Raw genomic sequence first — 23,672 nt, 5'->3', positions numbered from 1 at the left:
GTGTCAGTAGTGATTGGTGGGTGTTATATATCCTGGGGGGAGGGGTGTCAGTAGTGATTGGTGGGTGTTATATATCCTGGGGGGAGGGGTGCCAGTAGTGATTGGTGGGTGTTATATATCCTGGGGGGAGGGGGTGTCAGTAGTGATTGGTGGGTGTTATATATCCTGGGGGGGAGGGGTGTCAGTAGTGATTGGTGGGTGTTATATATCCTGGGGGGAGGGGTGTCAGTAGTGATTGGTGGGTGTTATATACCCTGGGGGGAGGGGTGTCAGTAGAGATCAGTGGGTGTTATATACCCTGGGGGGGAGGGGTCAGTAGCAGATAAAACCAAGGTGGGTGGCACAGCACTGGTCATACCAGGTGAAGTTGTTTTCTAGTGAGATGAGGGTACAAAGGTTGGTGACGGGGTCGCTAGGCATACCGTCCCCCCAGTTGAAGTAGTCAGTGGGTTGCCCATCCATCCAGTACAGGTACCCCCATACTTTGTGCCTGCGGAGGCCGATCCATAGTCTGGTCCCCGACGCTCCGGTCTGCTTAATCTTGGTAGCCACAAGGTTCTGGATGCGTTCATCCGGCACGCTTAACAGGTTGGTGTAGTGTTGGCGGCAGTAGCGCAGGGCGTCCCACCAACTAAGGGGAGTGTCCATCAAGTAGATTTCAACAAATCCATCTGCAGGAAGAGGAGGAGAAGAGACGAGTTAGAGGAGGGAGAGAAGTGGGAACTCACAGTGATGATAAGCCGCACTCCACCATGAGTAGACAACTCGAGACAACGCGGCCTCAGCGCTGAATGACACGCTTCTTATCACCTGACCTGACCAGTGGCCCCTCCTCCTTTCCCTCATCCTCCAGTAGCATCTGATCCCCCCCCATCTGACTTATCTGCCCCCATTATATTCTACCCCTCCAACCTTTTCCATAGACCTCTCTCATTGCACAGCAGACCACCTTCCATAGAGGTTCAAAGCATGCAGCATTTACCCCCCAATGAAATGCCAGCTCAGTGCTGGGGGTTCCCCCCAATTCGGGTTAGGCCCTTCATGTCTGGTGGGATCCCCTTAAAATTCAACGTTTAAGGGGAACCTGGCACTTTTCTGGCACCTTTTGTTCACATTTAACAATCTGTATTTTTTTCTAGAAAATTACTTAGAACCCCCCAAACATTATCCACTTGCCGCCCGCCCTATAACAGAAACACGGCGGCAAAGTGGTTTCAAAATCCTGACCGGACGTCATATGAAGTGATCAGGATTTTGAGCCCCGGGGGCGGGCATCGCGGCGATCGTTGTTGCGGGGTGTCAGTCTGACACCCGGCAACTACGATCTCGGTAAAGAGTCTCCGACGGAGACTCTTTACCACGTGATCAGCCGTGTCCAATCACAGCTGATCACAGTGTAAATAGGAAGAGCCGGTGATCGGCTTTTCCTCACTCGCGTCTGTCACACGCTAGTAGAGGAGAGCCGATCGGCTGCTCCTCTGACAGGGGGGGTCTGTGCTGATCGATTATCAGCGCAGCCCCCCCGAGGATGCCCACACTGGACCGCCAGGGATGCCACCAGACCACCAGGGATGCCCAGGACAAGGTATGCCACCCTAGACCACCAGGGATTCCAGTCAGTGCCACAATGGATGCCAATCAGTGCCCATAATGGATGCCAATCAGTGCCCACAATGGGCATCAGTGATTGGCATGCATTATTGTTTGGCACTGATTGGCATCCATTAGTACAGTATATTAGAATACAATGCCGCCTATCAGTTCCCATCTGTGCCGCCTATCAGTGCCCATCTGTGCCGCCTATCAGTGCCCATCAGTGCCATCTATCAGTGCCCATCCATGCCCATCTGTGCCGCCTATCCATGCCCATCTGTGCTGCCTATCCATGCCCATCTGTGGCGCCTATGCATGCCCACCTGGGGGGCACGCAGCGGCTCAAAATCCTGATCACGTCATATGACGTCCGGTCAGGATTTTGAAACCACTTTGCCGCTGTGTTTCTGTTATAGGGCGGGCGGCAAGTGGATAATGTTTGGGGGGTTCTAAGTAATTTTCTAGCAAAAATACAGATTGTTAAATGTGAACAAAAGGTGCCAGAAAAGTGCCAGGTTCCCCTTAAACGTTGAATTTTAAGGGGAACATTGGGCTCCCCTTAAAATTCCCACCAGACATGAAGGGCCTAATCGGAATTGGGGGGAACCCCCAGCACTGAGCTAGCATTTCATTGGGGGGTAAAAGCTGCACTGCCTATCCATACCCATTCATGCCGCCCATCCATGCCAATCTGTGCCAGCTATCAATGCCAATTTGTGCCACCTATCAGTGCCGCCTATCATTGCCCATCAGTGCCGCCTATCAGTGCCACATATCAGTGTCCATCAATGCCACCTCATCAGTGCCACTTCATTGGTGCCACCTCATCGGTGCCCATCAGTGCTGCCTTATCATTGCCCATCAGTGTAACCCCATCAGTGCCCATCAGTGAAGGAGAAAACTTACTTATTTACAAAGTTTTGGAACTGAAACAAAAAAAACATATTTTTCTTCAAAATTTTCTGTATTTTTTTATTTGTTTAGCAAAAAATAAAAACCGTAGAGGTGATCAAATACCACCAAAACAAAGCGACAATTTTGAAAAAAAAAGAAGCCATTTTCCCTTCCCGGTGTCATGTGACTCGTTAGTGTTACAAGGTCTCAGGTGTGAATGGGGAGCAAGTGTGTTAAATTTGGTGTTATCGTTCTCACTCTCTCATACTGGTCACTGGAATTTCAACAGGGAAAATGGCTAATTGGGCCCAATTTGGACATTTTCACTTAGGGGTGTACTCACTTTTGTTGTCAGCAGTTTAGACATTAATGGCTGTGTGTTGAGTTATTTTGAGGGGACAGTAAATGTACACTGTTATACAAGCTGTACACTCACTACTTTACATTGTAGACAAGTGTCAAGATTTACAAAAATGTGAGGGGTGTACTTACTTTTGTGAGATACTGTAAATATATATATATATATGTACTCTGAATTTAGCATAGACTAGATATGCAATGTAGACTCTATAGTCTGTCAATGCAGGCAGTGTCGTTTATGAAACACAGTGTATTGAAGTGGTTTAAAAAAATTGCATGGGGGTCCCCCCAAATTCCATACCAGACCATTATCCAAGCATGCAACCTGGCAGGCCACAGGATAAGGGGGGGCAGATGAGAAAGAATCCCCCCAACCATACCAGGCCACATACCCTCAACATGGGGAGGGGGGTTTTGGGTCCCCCCAAAGCACCTTGTCCTCATGTTGATGGGGACAATGGTCTCATCCCTGTGGGTCTGTGGGCAGGGGGCTTATCGGCATCTGGAAGCCCCCTTTAACAAGGTGGCCCCCATATCCCCCCCCCATGCGAATGGGTAGAGGTACATTGTACCCCTACCCATTCCCCAAAAAAGTATCAAAAAAGTAAAAACGACAGCGGACAGTTTTTGACAATTCCTTTATTGAAGAACAAAAACAAAAATGTCCCCCACGGCCTCCTGGGACAAGTCTCAGGTCCCAGGAGGCTGTGGGACCATTCATAGTGTGCCGTAGCTCATACATGTGCAGTAGAGAGCAGGCTATGAAGTGCCCATTTTAATGGCTTATATGCAAATAATTGGCAATAAAGGGGGTATGGGGGTCCGGGTACTGCCCTGGGGAACATGTATCAATAAAACAAAAAAAAACAATTGTTTTTCAGGAGCAGTGATTTTAATGATGCTTAAAGTGCAACAATAAAAATGAAAAATTCCTCTAAATATAGTGCCTGGGTGGTCCCCTTAGTGTGCCTGTAAAGTGGCACATCTATTGCATGTATAGAACCTGCTGCAGCAAAAATTACATTTATTAAAAAAAATAGTCAATTCACATTTAAATTGACTCTCGGTTGCAATTGCCGACACCCAGCTATTGAAAAAAAGAAAGAAAAAAAGGCGCCCCCCCCCCCCCAGTCCATACCAACCCGACTTGTGATGTTACAGACATGTGTACACTGAGTCGGTGACATCACAAGGGGGCGGTGCCACCAGGGGATGTCACCAGGTGGCCCCGCAGTTACCTATAAAGGAACTCTAAAATGGCGGAGGAGGCGTTAGACCAGCCTTTCTCAACCTTTTCAACACAGAGGAACCCTTAAAATAGTTCTCTGGTCTCGGGGAACCCCCTGCTAAAAATTTGAAATCTACAACTCGTGATACATTAGTGTGATGGTCGGTGGGAAGAATGGTCCTCACACTTGTGGTCATTGGGAAGAATTACCTCCTTACAGATAGCTAAAAAGATCAATGGTGTGAGTGGGAAGTTATCTCAGAGGCAGAAATTGCCCAATGCTAAAGGAACCCCTACAACCTCTGTAGGAACCCTAAGGTTCCACGAAACCCTGGTTGGGAATCCCTGCATTAGACGTTCAGCTGTCAATTAATGCAGAGCTTTTTTTTTTGTTCTATAAGTAATGGATATACCCCATACTCATTTGCATGGGGGGCGGGATCTGGAGGCCCCTTGTTAAAAAGGGCTTCCAGATTCTGATAAGCCCCCCACCAACAGACCCCCTCAACCACAGTCCAGGGTTGTGGGGAAGAGACCACCCCACCCCAAAGCACCCCCCCATGTTGAGGGCATGTCGCCTGGTATGGTTCAGGATGGGGGGCTGCATTCTCAGATAAGGGTCTGGTATGGATTTTGGGGGGGACTCCACGCTGATTTTTTTTTTACTGCAATTTTTTTTTTATCATTCAACTTTCAGCGGGGAGACCCGTTGACAGTTGATGACTCGTCAGTTGTTAAGGATGCTGCAAGGATGCTTCCTGTTACCCGCTCCTTAACAACCAGATTTTACTTTGCACTGCAAGCACTGTGCAGTGTGCAGGGCATTCCCTTGAACAGGGCAAATAGTCAATGTTCGGCCCAAACTCATGCTCGGGCCGAACCGTTCGCCCAACACAACATGGGAGCTAAACACCCCCCACCTATGATGATGCAACCAGCATTTGTAGACCCTGGATAGATCAGGAGGTCGGCCTGCACCCAAGAAGAGTCGGCTGTAGTCTTTCACTCCCTTATGGAGATTGGAGCTAGGCCTTTAAGGCCTTTTAGGCCAGGCTAAGAGTTCTCTGAGTAAGGCTGCTTCCCTCGAGGGCCCCTGGAGAGGTGTAACTAGCAAGGAGGTGACTACAGAGAGCTCAGTCCTGTGAGTATTAATGACCCTGGGGTGGAGAAGAGACTGTAAAAGGGAGATGGCTGCCAAGGTGCTGAAAATGCTTTCACATGTGACTACTGCGGACTGTCCACTAAAGGTGAATGGCTATTTAATGTCAAGTGACTCTGCATGGTAAGTCCCTCTCTTTCCCTCTCATCATTTGAAGCTCACTGTATTCGTCTATTTTCTCCTACTTCCCTAAGAATTGCTGTGATCTACCGGCCCCCTGGACCAGTATCAACTTTCCTTGATGAGTTCTCTGCCTGGCTACCCTTTTTTCTGTCTTCTGAAATTCCCACAATCCTTCTTGGTGATTTCAACATCCCTGCTAATACAAACACTCCTGTGACTTCTAAACTTCTTAGTCTAACCTCTTCACTTGACCTGAAGCAATGGGTACAGGCTTCTACTCATTCTGATGGCAACACCCTTGACCTTGTATTCTCCTACCTTTGCACTCCATGGAACTTCTCAAATAATCCTTCTCCTCTTTCCGACCATCACCTAATTAGTTTCTCTCTCTCCCTGTCTTCCAACACCCTTCCCTCCAATCATCTAACCATCACCCGTAGAAACTTTCGCAACTTCAACTCTTCTCTCCTTTATTCTGCTGCTGACCACCTCTATGACAAAATCTCTCCCCTGTCCTGTCCCAACCAAGCCACTTCCACCTACAATAAAACCCTGTCCTCCACCATGCACAAGCTCGCTCCAATCGCTACACGCAGAATCAGACCTCGACCCCTACAACCCTGGCAAACAGATGACACTAGAATTCTCAAAAAACGTAGTCGCACTCTTGAGCATCTGTGGCACAAAACCAAGTCTCTCAAAGACTTCAACCAATACAAATCTGCCCTCCAAAAACACTACTCTATCCTCCACACTGCCAAGCAGACCTATTTTACAACTCTTATTAACACCTTCTCGTCCAGTCCCTGTAAACTTTTCTCTACCTCCAACTCTCTACTCCGTCCTCCACCGCCTCCACCCACGACTCACTCACTGCCCAGGAGATTGCTAATCACTTCAAAAACAAGATTGATACAATCAGTGATGAAATCTCCACTCTACAGGTATCTACCCCAGTTAAGACCCCACTACAACAGGTACTCTCAACACTCCCCTTATTCAAAACTGCCACTACAGACGAAGTTGCTAAACTCCTTTCTAACGCCCACCTAACCACCTGCCCCCTGGATCCTATTCCCTCTCAAACACTACGGTCGCCATCTGACTCTATACTACACTCTCTAACCCACATCTTCAATCCCTCCCTCACCTCTGGCATTTTCCCCAATGCTCTAAAACATGCACTGGTCACCCCCATACTTAAAAAGCCATCCTTGGACCCTACCGATCTTAACAACCTACGCCCTATCTCCTTGCTCCCATTTTCCTCTAAACTCCTCGAGCACCTGGTTTACAACCAACTGAGTGACCACCTTATCAAAAACAACCTTCTTGATGCCCTTCAATCTGGATTTCACCCTCAACACTCAACAGAAACTGCTCTTTTAAAACTCACAAATGACCTAACTGCAAAAACCAACGGACACTATTCGGTACTCCGACTTCTGGACCTTTCAGCCGCCTTTGACACGGTTGACCACCCCCTCCTCCTCCTCAAAAAACGTTACTCCCTTGGTCTCCGTGACTGTGCTCTTCAGTGGCTCTCATCCTACCTACCCCAACGCACCTTCAGTGTCACTTACAATTCTACTTCCTCTACTCCTCTTCCCCTCTCCATCGGGGTCCCCCAAGGTTCTGTTCTCGGACCTCTTTTATTTTCAGTCTACACCTCTTCCCTGGGTCAGCTGATAGCCTCTCATGGCTTTCAATATCATTTCTACACTGACGACACTCAAATTTATCTCTCCACCCCTCAACTCACCCCATCGGTCTCCTCACCCATCACCAACTTACTAACAGACATATCTGTATAGATGTCACACCACTTCCTCCAACTCAACTTGTCCAAAACCGAACTTATAATATTTCCTCCCCAACGTGCCTCTTCCCCTGACTTCTCTGTCAAGAGTAATGGCACAACCATCCACCCATCCCCCCATGTCAGGGTCTAGGTGTTATCCTGGACTCTGAACTCTCCTTTCAGCCCCACATCCAATCACTTTCCAAAGCTTGCCGCCTCAACCTCCGAAACATCTCTAAACTACGCCCCTTTCTAACCAATGAAACCACAAAGCTCCTCATTCACTCCCTGGTCATCTCTCGCCTTGACTACTACAACTCCCTCCTCATTGGTTCACCTTTAAATAGACTATCCCCCCTTCAGTCCATCATGAATGCTGCTGCCAGACTCATCCACCTTACAAACCGCACAGTGTCTGCTACCCCTCTCTGCCATTCCCTCCATTGGCTGCCACTTGCCCAATGAATTAAATTCAAAATACTAACACTTACTTACAAAGCCACCCACAACTCTGCCCCCAGCTACATCTCTAGCCTAGTCTCAAAATACCAACCTCATCGCCCACTTCGTTCCTCCCAGGACTTCCTGCTCTCTAGCTCCCTCATCACCTCCTCCCATATCCGCCTACAGGACTTCTCCCGAGCCTCGCCCTTCCTCTGGAACTCACTACCCCAATCTCTCAGACTGTCTCCAAATGTATCCACTTTTAGGCAATCCCTGAAAACTTTCCTCTTCAGAGAAGCCTATCCTGCCTCCATCTAACAACTTCACTATTCTCTCCATTAGCTCATCCCCCACAGCTATTACCCTTTTGTATAACTTGACCCTCCCTCCTAGATTGTAAGCTCTAACGAGCAGGGCCCTCTGATTCCTCTTGTCTTGAATTGTTTTGCATTGTACGGTCTACCCCAATGTTGTAAAGCGCTGCGTAAACTGTTGGCGCTATATAAATCCTGTATAATAATAATAATAATAATAATAATGTGATGTGACTGTTATTCCGTTTCCAGAAAGTGTGGACATTCCTTCCTTTGGGGATGTAAAGGTCAATGGCCATGAATGTTGTATGGAGGCCTCTGATATGGAGTGAGGCACAAGAAGGCAGAGGGTTCGGCTTAAGCAGGGGAGGACAATGTTCTAGCAGGGGTGGGGCCTTGTGCTCTTGATGCCAAATCTAGCCGACCATAAAGCCCCTCTTACATGCTGATTTTTTCCTCTTATCCGGTTTAATGGTGTATTAACCACTAGCGGACCACCCCATGTACCCCGTGTGCTAAATCACGTACATGTACATGATTTTAAAATTATGGGTAGGGGGCGCGCCCAATCTGTGCTGTGATTCGATACAGCACAAGCCAGTCAGCAGGTCCCGGCCAATGATTCATGGCTGGGACCTGCTGATCAGCTTAGCTAATCACAGAACATAGCCCTGTGTTTACTAACAACACAGGGCTCTGTACATGGAGCAGCAATGTGGCTCATTTTTCTCCCTGGAAAGTAGGGAGAGAAATCAGCCGGATCTCCTAGTGAAAGCAGCACACATTGCAGGCATTACGCGTTGTTAGGCACATAGTTAACCCTTTGATCACCCCCTAGATGCCAACCCTTTCCCAGCAAGTGTCATTAGTACAGTGACAGTATATAGCATTAGCACTGATCACTGTATTAGTGTCACTGGTTGTGTCAGGGTCAGCTAGTCAGTTCCCCTTCAGCATCAGTTAGTGTTAGATTGTCAGCCACACTATTAGAGTCCCATTATAAGTCTCTAATCATCGCCATTACTAGTATACAAAAAATAATAATTACAGTATACTGTATACTGCATATCCCATCGTTTGTAGATGCTATAACTTTCACACAAACCAATGAAAATACACTTACTGGGATTTTTTTTTTACTAAAGATATGTAGCAGAATACATTTTGGCCTAAATGTATGAAGAAATTCGATTTTTTTTTATTGGATATGTTTTATACCAAAAAAACAAAATTCAATAAATTTCAAAATTGTTGACCTTTTTTTGTTTATATCGCAAAAAATAAAACAAAGTAGTAATCAAATGCCACCAAGAGAAAGCTCTATCTGTGTGGGAAAAAAATAATATAAATTTAATTTGGGTAGTGTTGCATGACCGTGCAATTGCCAGTTAAAGTAGCGCAGTTCTGAATAGTGAAAAAAATGGCCTGGTCATGAAGGGGGTAAATATTCTGGAGGTCAGGTGGTTAAGAAATAGAGAGCTGCGCTCATTTGTGTATTATATATATGTCTGGAGTTCAGCTTTGATAAGTAGTAACCCTTCCTACCTTCAAAAGACTTGGTGCTCAGGCTGGTGACCACAGTGGTGGTGGTAGTGGGAGTGGTCATCTCATGTAGATTCGTGGTGGTAGTGGTTGTCTTTTGAAGAGTGGCGGAAGTGGTCATCGTGTGTAGACTGGTGGTGGGGGTGTCCATTGTATGTAGACTGGTGGTGGAGGTGTCCGTTGTATGTAGACTGGTGGTGGAGGTGTCCGTTGTATGTAGACTGGTGGTGGGGGTGTTCGTTGTATGTAGACTGGTGGTGGAAGTGTCCTTCATATTTAGACTGGTGGTGGAGGTGTCCTTATTTAGACTGGTGGTAGAGGTGTCCTTCATATTTAGACTGGTGGTGGAGGTGTCCTTCGTATTTAGACTGGTGGTGGGGGTGTTCGTTGTATGTAGACTGGTGGTGGAGGTGTCCTTCATATTTTCACTGGTGGTGGGAGTTCTGATCGGGTCCTGGCAGTTACAGCTCAAACCACTGCCATAGAAGTTGAAGGAGCTGGAGGTGCTCCCTGCGTTGAAAGCTGATGTTGCGGCACCTGTGCAGAACAGAAAGTCACAGATTATTGTAACATCTCACCCATTTCTAACATATGTCCTCCTTGGATCGAGCTGTACCAAGTGTGCTCCTAAAAGTTCCGTTATGTAGAGGTATAAGCCAAATCGTAATGTGCAACTTGAAGTTTACTGTGTGAATACAAGAGAAGTTAAACATATGACTATAAATGGAAAAGGGTATGTAAAACACATATGGCAATGTAAAACAGGCAGTGCATCTACTGCTGTATAAGGCTGCCCAGCTGTAACTCCCACAAATGTCACTAGGTGGCAGCAAATAACAGAGAAAATAGAGTACGAGAAGAAATCACTAGCGCTAAACAACCCAACACAGTTCTGCCTAGTACAAACCGTCTCCTGGGGGTAACATCTCTCTCACAAGGAAGCTGACAGTAGCTGGTAGCACAAATAAATGATCAACCCAAGGTATCTCTGGACAGGTTCCCCCCACAGGGGTCTCCAGCCAGGCACCACCCACAGGGAACTCATGACAAGTTCCACATACAGGGATTTCCAGACCGTTTACACCTACGGGAATATCCAAACAGGCTCCACCCACAGGGAGCTCAGGACAGTTTCCACCTACAGGGTTCTCCACAGAGGCTCCACCCACAGGGAACTCGGGACAAGTTCCACATGCATGAATTCATAGACAAATTCCACCTTCAGGGATCTCTGTATAGGTTCCACCCACAGGAATCTCCAGGCAGGCTCCGCCCACAGGGAACTCGGGACAAGTTCCACATGCATGAATTCATAGACAAATTCCACCTTCAGGGATCTCTGTATAGGTTCCACCCACAGGAATCTCCAGGCAGGCTCCGCCCACAGGGAACTCGGGACAAGTTCCACATGCATGAATTTATAGACAGATTCCCCCTTCAGGGATCTCTGTATAGGTTCCACCCACAGGAATCTCCAGGCAGGCTCCGCCCACAGGGATCTCAGGACAAGTTCTGCATTCAGGGATTTGTAGACAAGTTCCACCACAGGGACCTCTGTGTAGGTTCCCATACCTCCTAAACTAAACTAATATAAACTAGTTTAATTGTAGTATCAACAATTTTGTCACCTATAGATTGGTTATGAATTGTGTTACTATCATGTATAATAAATTATTAAAGGTTTATTAATTTTACCATGTTATTTTCTTGATTTATTGTATACCGTATATACTCGAGTATAGGCCGACCCGAATATAAGCCGAGGCCCCCAATTTACCCCCAAAAAAACTGGCAAACTTATTGACTCGTGTATAAGCCGAGGGTGAGACATGCCTGTCCATCCCTGTGTGTGTGTCCGTCCCTGTGTGTCCGTCCATCCCTGTGTGTGTGTGTGTCCATCCATCCATCCATCCCTGTGTGTGTGTGTGTCCATCCATCCATCCATCCCTGTGTGTGTGTGTGTCCATCCATCCATCCATCCCTGTGTGTGTGTGTCTCCATCCATCCATCCCTGTGTGTGTGTGTCTCCATCCATCCATCCCTGTGTGTGTGTGTCTCCATCCATCCATCCATCCCTGTGTGTGTCTCCATCCATCCATCCATCCCTGTGTGTGTGTGTCCATGTGTGTGTGTCCGTGTGTGTGTGTGTGTGTGTGTGTGTGTGTGTGTGTGTGTCCAGCCTACCTGTGTCCCGAGCCTCCGTCCCGTGCCTTGCCTCCTTGCCTCCGTCCCGTGCCGTGCCTTGCCTCCTTGCCTCCGTCCCGTGCCGTGCCTTGCCTCCTTGCCTCCGTCCCGTGTCGTGTCGTGTCGTGCCTTGCCTCCGTCCCGTCCCGTCCCGTGCCGTGCCTTGCCTTGCCTCCGTCCCGTGCCTTGCCAGGATCGCCTCGGCGGCCATTCTAAAATTCAAAAGCCCCGCCTCCGCCTCCGCCTGTGATAGGCGGAACACTGAATTTCCCAGCAGCCTGTGTTCCACCTATCACCGATATCGTCTCATCCTCGTACTACGGACGAGGATGAGACGATGTCCGTGATAGGCGGAACACAGGCTGCTGGGAAATTCAGTGTTCCGCCTATCACAGGCGGAGGCGGAGAAGGAGGCGCGGCTTTCAAATTGTAGTATGTCCGCCGTCTGTCTGCTCGATACGCTGATCGAGCAGTCAGACGGCGATGACTCGAGTATAAGCCGAGGGGGGCACTTTCAGCCTCAAAAAAGAGGCTGAAAATCTCGGCTTATACTCGAGTATATACGGTAAGTTTTTTTTTTTGGCGTACTTAATCATGTGTTTTTTATTTTTACGTTCTTAGCTGTGCTTCATATAAAGCCCCAACTTTTCTTTTAGCCCTTGTACACACTGTCGGACAGAAAATGTGTCCGATCGGACGGTGTTGTCGGATAATCCGACCGCGTGTGGGCTCCATCGGACTGTTTCCATCGGAATATCCGACGGACAAAGTTTTAGAGCTGGGCTATAAAACTTTCCGACAAGATGATCCGATCGGACTTTGTCCGATTGTGTGTAGAGAATTCTGATCGGACAAAGTGCCACGCATGCTCAGATCAAATTCCTAGACCAAAGCTATTGGCTACTAGCCTGAACGTAGTCCCGTCATAACTAAATTACATCATCACGTTCTGAACGATCGGATTTTCCGACAACTTTGTCCGACCGCGTGTATGCAACACAAGTTTCGGAAAAAATATGTCGGACAAAATCTGACGGATTTTGTTGTCGGAATGTCCGACCCGTGTGTACAAGGGCTTAGACATTTTTGTATACATTAGGGATGAGGACAGATGAACCTATCCATTGACTGCCTCACGTAAAGTCCCAAACTTCCTTTTCCCTTCCCCCCCCCCCCCCTTTTTGATGACACAACTTTAGGAAATGGCTGCAATATAACAAAGAGTGAAAAATTTAAGGGGTTCTGAATTTCTGTCCCCACTGTGTATATATATATATATATATATATATATATATATATGTATGTATGTATGTGTGTGTGTGTGTGTGTGTGTGTGTATATATATATGTATATGTGTGTATATATATATATATATATATATATATATGTATATATATATATATATGTATATGTGTATATATATATATATATGTATATGTGTATATATATATATATATATATATATATATATATATATATATATATATATATATATATATATATATATATATATATATAGCTGTATGGCATTGGACACACTTTTTTAAAGTGCCCTGAATGCCAATCAAAGCTCCTGTCACTAAATAAAATGGTTCCCTTACAGTCCTGGTCACACGTTGTGTTTGCTCCCCTTCAAAAATGATCTCTCATGTTGCTTTCTTGGTGCTTCAAAGAGTCTCCAAAGCCTCCATAGAAGTCTATGACAATGCTCACTTACAGCACCTGAAGCTTCTGAGGGGCTTTTATTTTGAGCTATTGCAGGTATGAGATATCCCAGGATGCACTGGGAAACCAGCAAGCGAACCTGAAAGATGTCATCAGCTGTCACCTCTGGTTTGTGTGAATATATTCTGGGAGTTTCTGGGGCAGACGTCACATCTGGTGCGCAGCGTGGAGTAGCAGGAAGGTGAGCGGGGTCCGGACTGGAGAGGAGCACCTAGCAGACGGCAGACGTGGTGTGCAACATGGGAACACTATAGTGAAAGGTGAGTGGGGACCGGAAAAGAGAAAGGACAGAGTGGCAGAGAATCAGCAGAGCTGAGGGAGCCGCAGGAAGGAACTAGCAGATGTCACACGTGCTGTGCAGCATGGAAGCAATATAGCAGAAGGTGAGCAGGGACCAGATTGAGGGGAGGATCAGGATTGAGGGGAGGATCAGCAAATCAGGGGATCTGCAGACCTGAGGGTTGCTACTCAGTTGGCGATCAGTAGAGCTGGGGGAACTACCGAGCAGGGGATCTGGTGAATGATGGTTCCAGTATACTGGGGATCTGCTGAACATGGGTGCTAAGCAGCTGGGGATCTGTTGAGTGGGGGTACTACTGAGCAAGGGTTCTACTAAGCCCCTTTAAAACAAATAGAAATTTAAAGTGGTTGTAAACCCTTACAACACACTTTGACCTACAGGTAAGCCTAGATTAAGGATTACCTGTAGGTCCAAGAAATATCTCCTAAACCTATACGGTTTAGGAGATATTTGCCTGAAGACAGGCACCGCTGTCTACGGCGCATGGCACCGTCAACGACGGAGATGCCGTGCGTGTCGCTCCCGTGCACATGCGCGGGAGTGACGTCATCGCGGCTTCGCCGAATGACAGCGGCGGAGCTGCGAGACCCCACCAAGAAGATGAATGCGCCAGACTACAGGGGACAGCAGTGACTTTGCTGGCTCCTGTGTCAGGTAAGTGACACATAATGGACTACTATGCGATGCGATGCGATGCATAGTAGTCCAGTATGCTTTGCCTTTGCAGGGAATGAAAGAGGAAGTAACACCCATCAGGGTTTACTTCCTCTTTAACATACTCACAGGGCATTTGCCGAACTTCCATAAAACTTCAAAAAAAAGCTTCACAGAAGCATCAAAAACACATCAAAAAAGCATATTAAAGTGATAGGCGCTGTAATATGTGTTATAGTCGAATGAGCCCTGAGAGTAATTATTTAGGCTGTGCATAGGGTTGCCACTTTTTCTTCAAGTCAAACCCGAACACTTTAGCGGTGCACAGCAATTTGTTTTTATACATATATTTTGCTATTAACCACTTTCAGACCGGACCATTTTGCTGGTAAATGACCAGAGGTCTTTTTACAATTTGGCACTGCGCTGCTTTAACTGGTAATTGCGCGGTCATGCAATGTTGTACCCAAACAAAATTTGCGTCCTTTTCTTCCCACGAATAGAGCTTTCTTTTGATGGTATTTGATTGCCTCTGCGATTTTTATTTTTTGCGATATAAACGTAAAAAGACCGCAAATTTTGAAAAAAAAATGATTTGTTCTACTTTTTGTTATTAGAAAAATCCAATAAACTCAATTTTAGTCATACATTTAGGCCAAAATGTATTCAGCCACATGTCTTTGGTAAAAAAAAAGTCAATAATTGTATATTTATTGGTTTGCGCAAAAGTTGTCACATCTACAAACTAAGGTACGTTTTCTGGAATTTACGCAGCTTTTAGTTTACGATCTCATTTCTTGAGGTGCTAAAATGGCAGGGCAGTACAAAACCCCCCCAAATGACCCCATTTTGGAAAGTAGACACCCTAAGGAAATTGATAAGTGGCATGTTGAGCCCATTGAATATTTTATTTTTTTGCCTCAAGCGATTGAATAATGACAAAAAATTTTTTTTTTTTTTTTTTTTTTTACACAAAGTTGTCACTAAATGATATATTGCTCACACATGCTATGGGCATATGTGAAATGACACCCCAAAATAAATTCTGCTGCTTCTCCTGAGTACGGGGATATCACATATGTGGGACTTTTTGGGAGCCTAGCCGCGTACGGGGCCCCGAAAACCAAGCACCGCCTTCAGGCTTTCTAAGGGCGTACATTTTTGATTTCACTTCTCACTACCTATTACAGTTTTGAAGGCCATAAAATGCCAAGATGGCAGAAAACCCCCACAAATGACCCCATTTGAGAAAGTAGACACCCCAAGCTATTTGCTGAGAGGCATTTTGAGTCCATGGAATATTTTATATTTTGCCACAAGTTGCGGGAAAATTACAAACTTTAATTTTTTTTTATTTTTTTTTCACAAAGTTGTCACTAAATGATATATTGCTCACACATGCTATGGGCATATGTGAAATGACACCCCAAAATAAATTCTGCTGCTTCTCCTGAGTACGGGGATACCACATATGTGGGACTTTTTGGGAGCCTAGCCGCGTACGGGGCCCCGAAAATCAAGCACTGCCTTCAGGATTTCTAAGGGCGTTACAGTTTTGAAGGCCATAAAATGCCAAGATGGCACAAACCCCCCCCAAATGACCCCATTTTGGAAAGTAGCCACCCCTAAATTTAGGGGTACACTAGTGAGACTAGGTAATAAATGGCGGGTGCCCTGAAACTATAAAAAAAATAACTAACCAACCAGCGTCACCTGTAACAGTTATATGGTGATCACTGGTGAAAGGGTTAACTAGGGGGAAATCAGGGGGCTTTATGCGGTAGTATATGGGGGTCCCTGGCGCTATAAAAAGCTGCGGCGAACCTAAATACCTACCTGCCTAACTAGCGTCACCTGTGACACTAATACAGCGATCAGAAAAACGATCGCTTATTAGGCTGGGTTCACACTGGAGCGATGTGGGAACGCCACGAATGCGCGGCGGGTTCCCGCATCACATGCCTCCCGGCGGCAGTTCACACTGCCCTATGCGAACTGCTGGGAGTGTCAGTGAAATGTTAACCCCAGATCAGTTCGCATATCGCAGTGCGATCTGCAAACTCGGATCGCATGGTGTGAACACCCATGCGATCCGATTCTGCTGCGGACCAAAAAAAGGGTCCCGTGCGAGTTTGCGGCGGGTGCGGCGGGTGCGACACGAATTCAGCCATACTATCTGTAAACTATCTGTATGGCTGAACTCGAATCGCACAGAGATCGGATGTGATTTGCACTGCAGTGCGGTGCGAATCACATCCGTTCTCATAAACCGCTGCAATGTGAACCCAGCCTTAGTGACACTGGCGACGGGGGGTGATCACGGGGTTAAACCTTTATTGGGGGGGTTAGGGGGGTACCTTAGAACTAAAGGGGGCTAACCCTAACTGCCCTAACAGTTATTACAGTCACAAATGACACCCGCCCGGTGATCAGGGGGTTAAACCTTTATTAGGTAATAAATGGCGGGTGCCCTGAAACTATAAAAAAAATAACTAACCAACCAGCGTCACCTGTAACAGTTATATGGTGATCACTGGTGAAAGGGTTAACTAGGGGGAAATCAGGGGGCTTTATGCGGTAGTATATGGGGGTCCCTGGCGCTATAAAAAGCCGCGGCGAACCTAAATACCTACCTGCCTAACTAGCGTCACCTGTGACACTAATACAGCGATCAGAAAAACGATCGCTTATTAGGCTGGGTTCACACTGGAGCGATGTGGGAACGCCACGAATGCGCGGCGGGTTCCCGCATCGCATGCCTCCCGGCGGCAGTTCACACTGCCCTATGCGAACTGCTGGGAGTGTCAGTGAAATGTTAACCCCAGATCAGTTCGCATATCGCAGTGCGATCTGCAAACTCGGATCGCATGGTGTGAACACCCATGCGATCCGATTCTGCTGCGGACTAAAAAAAGGGTCCCGTGCGAGTTTGCGGCGGGTGCGGCGGGTGCGACACGAATTCAGCCATACTATCTGTATGGCTGAACTCGAATCGCACAGAGATCGGATGTGATTTGCACTGCAGTGCGGTGCGAATCACATCCGTTCTCATAAACCGCTGCAATGTGAACCCAGCCTTAGTGACACTGGCGACGGGGGGTGATCACGGGGTTAAACCTTTATTGGGGGGGTTAGGGGGGTACCTTAGAACTAAAGGGGGCTAACCCTAACTGCCCTAACAGTTATTACAGTCACAAATGACACCCGCCGGGTGATCAGGGGGTTAAACCTTTATTAGGTAATAAATGGCGGGTGCCCTGAAACTATAAAAAAATAACTAACCAACCAGCGTCACCTGTAACAGTTATATGGTGATCACTGGTGAAAGGGTTAACTAGGGGGCAATCAGGGGGCTTTATGCGGTAGTATATGGGGGTCCCTGGCGCTATAAAAAGCTGCGGCGAACCTAAATACCCACCTGCCTAACTAGCGTCACCTGTGACACTAATACAGCGATCAGAAAAATGATCGCTTATTAGGCTGGGTTCACACTGGAGCGATGCGGGAACGCCACGAATCCGCGGCGGGTTCCCGCATCGCATGCCTCCCGGCGGCAGTTCACACTGCCCTATGCGAACTGCTGGGAGTGCCAGTGAAATGTTAATGACACCCCCAGATCAGTTCGCATATCGCAGTGCGATCTGCAAACTCGGATCGCATGGTGTGAACACCCATGCGATCCGATTCTGCTGCGGACCAAAAAAAGGGTCCCGTGCGAATTTGCGGCGGGTGTGGCGGGTGCGGCGGGTGCGACACGAATTCAGCCATACTATCTGTATACTATCTGTATGGCTGAACTCGAATCGCACAGAGATCGGATGTGATTTGCACTGCAGTGCGGTGCGAATCACATTCGTTCTCATAAACCGCTGCAATGTGAACCCAGCCTTAGTGACACTGGCGACGGGGGGTGATCACGGGGTTAAACCTTTATTGGGGGGGTTAGGGGGGCACATTAGAACTAAAGGGGGCTAACCCTAACTGCCCTAACAGTTATTACAGTCACAAATGACACCAATGCAAAAAAAAATAAAAAGAAAGCAATTAGTGTCACTGTGACTGGGGGGGCAGGGGTAATTGGGGGGTGATCGGGGGGTAAAGGGGGGGTGTGAGTGTGCCTGGCATGTTCTACTGTGTAGTGTAGTGCTTGTGCAACTCACCGATGCTCTCTCCTCGGTGCCGGAACGAAAAATACCGACACGGAGGAGAGAATACATCACTTCCTCTCCTGTGTTTACATTACAGGAGAGGAAGTGATGTCACCAGACATTTTCATTCGTCGGGAGCGATTGCGAGGGGGTGGCCATGAATGAATGGCCGTCCCCTCGTCGGGGATCGCTCCCGAACGAATACCGACCGCCGCAGGCACCGGGCGGGGGCCCGTTCGGGCCCCCGACCCGCGGGCAGGCAAGGACGTACATGTAAGCCCTTATGCCTGCCCGTGCCATTCTGTCGACGTACATCGTCGTGCGGCGGTCGGCAAGTGGTTAAATAACATTTCTAATCATATGAAGTTAATAACAAGGGCCCCCTTTTACATCTGAACTTGCAGAGTTCCCTTTCACTATAAGGGGGACTCTGCAGACTCTGATGTAAGGGAGAACTCTGGGGAGTAAAGGATGCTCTGGTAGCCATGATTTAAGGGGTAACACAGAGAACTCTGATGTATGGAGAGGTCTGTGATGTAAGGGGAAACACTGTGACCTCTGGTGTAAAGGGGAACTCTGATGTAAGGGGTGACCTGAGAACCCTGACACTCTCAGCTTAGACAACTGCATGCAGCAACTCTGCTGGGAAGCCATAGCCCAGTCTAAATAATGTGTCCGGGTTTCAGGCAGTCTGAAACCCGGACACATGATTCCAAACCCGAACTGTCCGGGTGAATCCTGGACAGGTGGCAACCCTAGCCGTGCAGCTTGTTTTTCTGTTGAATAACCACAATACTAAAATCAATTACAGGAATGGCAAAATAAAGAGCATAATTACCAGTAGTGCTGTAGGACATAACCCAGACATGTTCATTTGAAAGTTGTTGAACATAGTGAGATCCCGGGGAGACGGTCACCTCCACCCAGGAGTATTTCGGTGTCTTCAAATCATTGTCATTCCAGGCGGTGCTCGGTGGGAGTGAGATTCCATCTACCACTATACTTGACTTTTGGCTACTGATGGGAACTACAAGCAGGTTGGTTGTAAAGCCAGAGGGAGCATGGACCACCTGGGAAGTCTCAAGCATGGTGGTGGCCATCACATTGGACATGAAGGGATTCAGGAGTAGGTTTCTTGAAGCACGGAGTCTTCCATAAGAGAAAAACATGACCATCACATTCTGATCGGTCTTTATCCAGAGGGCATTTGCATTGATCATTTGCGTAAAAGTGACTCCTTTCAAAATTTCCGTACAGGCCATTACCGCAGACCCATAATATACAATCAGATTCGTGGTTTGAGAAACCATCACCAGGATTTTAGCACTCCCCCACTGGGTAGACATCGGGGGCACTAAAAACGATCTCCCCCACCGACTTATGGGGAGCAGCTGCTCAAAGATGTTGCCAGAGCTGAAACTTTTCAAAGTTGATTGATGAATGTACCATTGATGGCCACTCAGAACAGCGATAGGTTTATCCGCTTGTATGAAGGATCCTGAGAGGTCACCGCCAGGCAGCTGAAACTGGGCACTTTGGTAGGGTGAGAGTGAGAAATTTGCTGAATTTTCAGATGTAAAGGACATGTCCTGCAATGTGACAGAGCCACCAGACAATGTCACTGTGACAGAAGTTTGTTGGTCCAGGCTTATTATGGCAAATTGGGTGTTTCTCGTAAAGTCTGAGACGGGTGTGATGATATAGTATTCTTTGTCTAGTAGATCCACTGGGTAGACGTATGACCAATCATAGCCAGCAGTCCCCCAGACCTTGGAGATGACAGATATACTGCTATTGGATGAAATCACAACGACTCCTGCGGAGGAGATGGAACTCCCATAGAGCATGGCACTGGTTGGAATTGCGAGGTTGACCATTTCTCCCTGCTGGAGGGTAACGCTCTGGAAGAAGTTGGTACCCTGTATTGTCACAGTGACCGCGGCGCAACAATCAATCCCATTCAAGATGAGCTCAAACCGGGTGTCGTCTGATGGAGAAGATTCCATGAAAGATGTAACAAACCTTAAGCCACCGAAGAGAGAAGCTGACCCTATAGAGGAGACAAAAGCAGAGCTATAACCTTCGTGGCTGCAATCACAACATAGCTTAACCACTTGCCTACCGGGCACTTAAAGTGGTTGTAAACCCTTACAAACCCCTTTGACCTACAGGTAAGCCTAGATTAAGGCTTACCTGTAGGTCCAAGTAATATCTCCTAAACCTATATGGTTTAGGAGATATTTGCCCGAAAACGGGCCCCGCTGTCTACGACGCATGCGCCGTAGACATCGGCGCGCAGGCGCACTGAGCGCAGCATTTCCAAGAATGGAGCTGCAGCGCGTGTCGACTCCCATGCGCATGCGCGGGAGTGATGTCATCGCGGCTTCGCCGAATGACAGTGGCGGGGCTGCGAGACACCACCAACAAGATGGATGCGGCGGACTACAGGGGACAGCGGTGACTTCGCTGGCTCCTGTGTCAGGTAAGTGACACATAATGGGCTACTGTGCGATGCGATGCGATGCGATGCGATGCGATGTATAGTAGTCCATTATGCTTTGCCTTTGCAGGGAATGAAAGAGGAAGTAAACTCATCAGGGTTTACTTCCTCTTTAAACCCCCCTCCTGCCCAGACCAATTTTCAGCTTTCAGCGCTGATGCACTTTGAATGACAATTACGCGGTCATACAACACTGTACCCAAATGAAATTGTTATCATTTTTTCCCCACAAATAGAGCTTTCTTTCGGTGGTATTTAATCACAGCTCAGAGTTTTATTTTTTGCTAAACAAACAAGCTAAAAAAAGATGCAAAAAAAAAAAATCATGTTTAATAGTTTGTTATAAATTTTTGCAAACAAGTCATTTTTCTCCTTCATTGAAGTGCGCTGATGAGGCGGCACTGATAGGCTGCATTGGTGGGCACTGATAGGCTGCACTGGTGGGCACTGATAGGCATAGTTAAGGCGGCACTAATAGGCACAGATAAGACAATTATACAAAAAAGGCCGCGCTTATGGAATAGGCCACAATCAGACAGTGATATGGGTAAATGTTTATATGCCCCCAGGCCCTATTTCTCTTAATAATTTATTATTAGTTTCAGTTTTATAAATTATGAAAATATGTGAAAATTAAATCTTTTTAAATTAGTTTTTATGATTAGTTTTTATGAGGTTGCTGCCTCCCTGAAAACACAGTCAGACTGTGTTTAGAAACTGGATAATTGTTGTGGGCTGCTGGCGCTACCTCAGACTGATTCTGCATCCAAACCTACATTAACCTTTTATTTTCCCTAAAGGCTCTACATACACTAAATCCGTGTTTACTATTATATCCCAATTACTGTGATTGTGTCAAACAGATTTTTTCTTAGTAACCTAAATCCAACCACATGCAACTACACACCATTTGTATTCGCCGATCCACAGGAGTAATCCCTCTGATCGAACGGCGTGCACTCCAGCTGCGCTCCACCGGGTCAAGCGCACCGGAAATGACGTAGTGTGCGTAGTGACGCTGTACGCGTTTCGTCATAGACGTCCTCAGCAGCGATTACTCCTGTGGATCGGCGAACCGGTGCGGTGTTCAGGTTTTTGAGCTTCTATTTTGGCAAGGATGCGAAATATCTATGAAGCTAAATAATTTGCTATTCAGCATATGAACAGCCTGTAGTGCCTAAAAAACGGTACCCCTTAAAGAGCGCTTGGAACTCCTTATCATAGAAAGAGGATATAGATCTGGGGGAAATAGGCTCTATATGACTGAGTATAGCGTTGCTTTCCATAAAAAAGGACTACATTGTTGGTTTTAAAAATATTTTTTATTTTTAAATTTTATATTTTATTTTTTGATTTTCACTTTATTTATTTATTTTTTATTTTTTATAATTTTTTGGCATATCCTTTTTTTGAGCTGTATGACTGTTATATATATACAACTTTGCAGGCTTTCAGTGCAATTGTCATAGATCGCACCTTTGTGTAAAACCTTGCTTGTACAAAGTGCTGCGAAATAATCTTTTTTGGCATATGTAAAAGCCTTTTTTAACGTTTTTGTAATAATATAAAATTTTTTGTAATAAAGTATATTCTAAGTGGTCATCACTCCTCCGCTATATATACATATAGGTAAAGAAAATATTTTTGAATTGAAAAAGTTTTTTGCAGCCTGCTTCCCTTCCCCTAAGTGTCCAGTAATTAAAATACTACACCATGAGCAGATTTTTTCTATTATGAGGAACTACTGGTGGACAACAGAGCCTCTTTTTCTTATTTCCTCCAAATAATCTGGAGAGGACCCGTTGAAGACCAAGCTAAGCAGAGGAATCCTCAATAAGTGGAATACAGATTAAAGGCGAAAAACCCCCTAGGGGGTGCGTGGATTCGGTGAGTGGGGACCCTTGAGGGGGAACGAGCACGGAAGTCACCAATAAGCAGGCATAATCACAAAAGTCACCTTCCTGTCATTTGAAACAGAATAATTGTACAGCTGGAAATACCTGATAAGAGACTTTGCTGTGGACTATATACACACATATATATATATAATTTTTTGATCTTATTCACATTCATTTTTTCATATGGTTTTTGCATTTTTTCTGTTTATTTAAGGAGGTTGTAATTTTTCATAAGTTTTTGTTTTTTTTTTATGTTACACGATATTTGCGCAGCAATTTTTCAAACTTTTTTTTGGAAAGAAACTGTTTCATTCATAAAAAAAACACTAAAGTTAGCACGATTTTTTGTTGTGTACTAAGCGATGCTTTACATTTTTTTACAGGTTACGTGTTTAGAGTTACAGAGGAGGTCTAGTGCTAGAATTATTGCTCTCGCTCTAACGATCATAGCGTATGTAACCTGTGTGTATCTGGCTCTGATACTAACCAGTGCCTACCCAGGGACTGACTAGTATCTCTCTCCAGCCTGTCCCCACACACCCTCTCACCTGCTGACCTGTGAATGGGGCGATCACTCCCGCAGTGTTATTGTGTTCTGCCAGTCAATACAATGATTAGTGTTGCTAACTATAGCTGGCAGCACTGATTGTTTTGGGGAAAACCTGACAGGCTGGTTGTACTCAAGTCAGTTAATAGGTTGACTTTTGTACAACCAGCTAGCCCATACATAGATCGACTATGGCTGGTCTCTGCTTAATTGGTGTAATTTCAATCCATGTATGGACCGCTTAACCACTACACAGC

At 46.4% G+C, this 23,672-nt stretch overlaps 1 protein-coding gene across 1 annotated transcript; it reads right to left on the bottom strand.

The window, feature by feature from the left end:
* Positions 1–312: 312 nt before the first annotated feature.
* LOC143975954 (IgGFc-binding protein-like) lies at positions 313–20,496 on the bottom strand. Its single transcript, XM_077478481.1, has 3 exons — positions 19,309–20,496; positions 9,462–9,995; positions 313–671 (listed from the first exon to the last, which is right to left on the bottom strand). Exons 1-3 carry the CDS (start codon positions 20,474–20,476, stop codon positions 313–315), a joined length of 2,061 nt encoding a protein of 686 aa, XP_077334607.1. The 5' UTR covers positions 20,477–20,496.
* Between the last annotated feature and the right edge of the window lie 3,176 nt (positions 20,497–23,672).

Source organism: Lithobates pipiens, unplaced genomic scaffold (assembly GCF_037356315.1).
Source record: "Lithobates pipiens isolate NorthernLeopardFrog02 unplaced genomic scaffold, aLitPip1_a1.2 Scaffold_13, whole genome shotgun sequence".
Taxonomy (NCBI): Eukaryota; Metazoa; Chordata; class Amphibia; order Anura; family Ranidae; genus Lithobates; species Lithobates pipiens.
The sequence above is the reverse complement of the archived record's forward strand: the minus strand, read 5'-3'. Positions and strand labels throughout refer to the sequence as shown.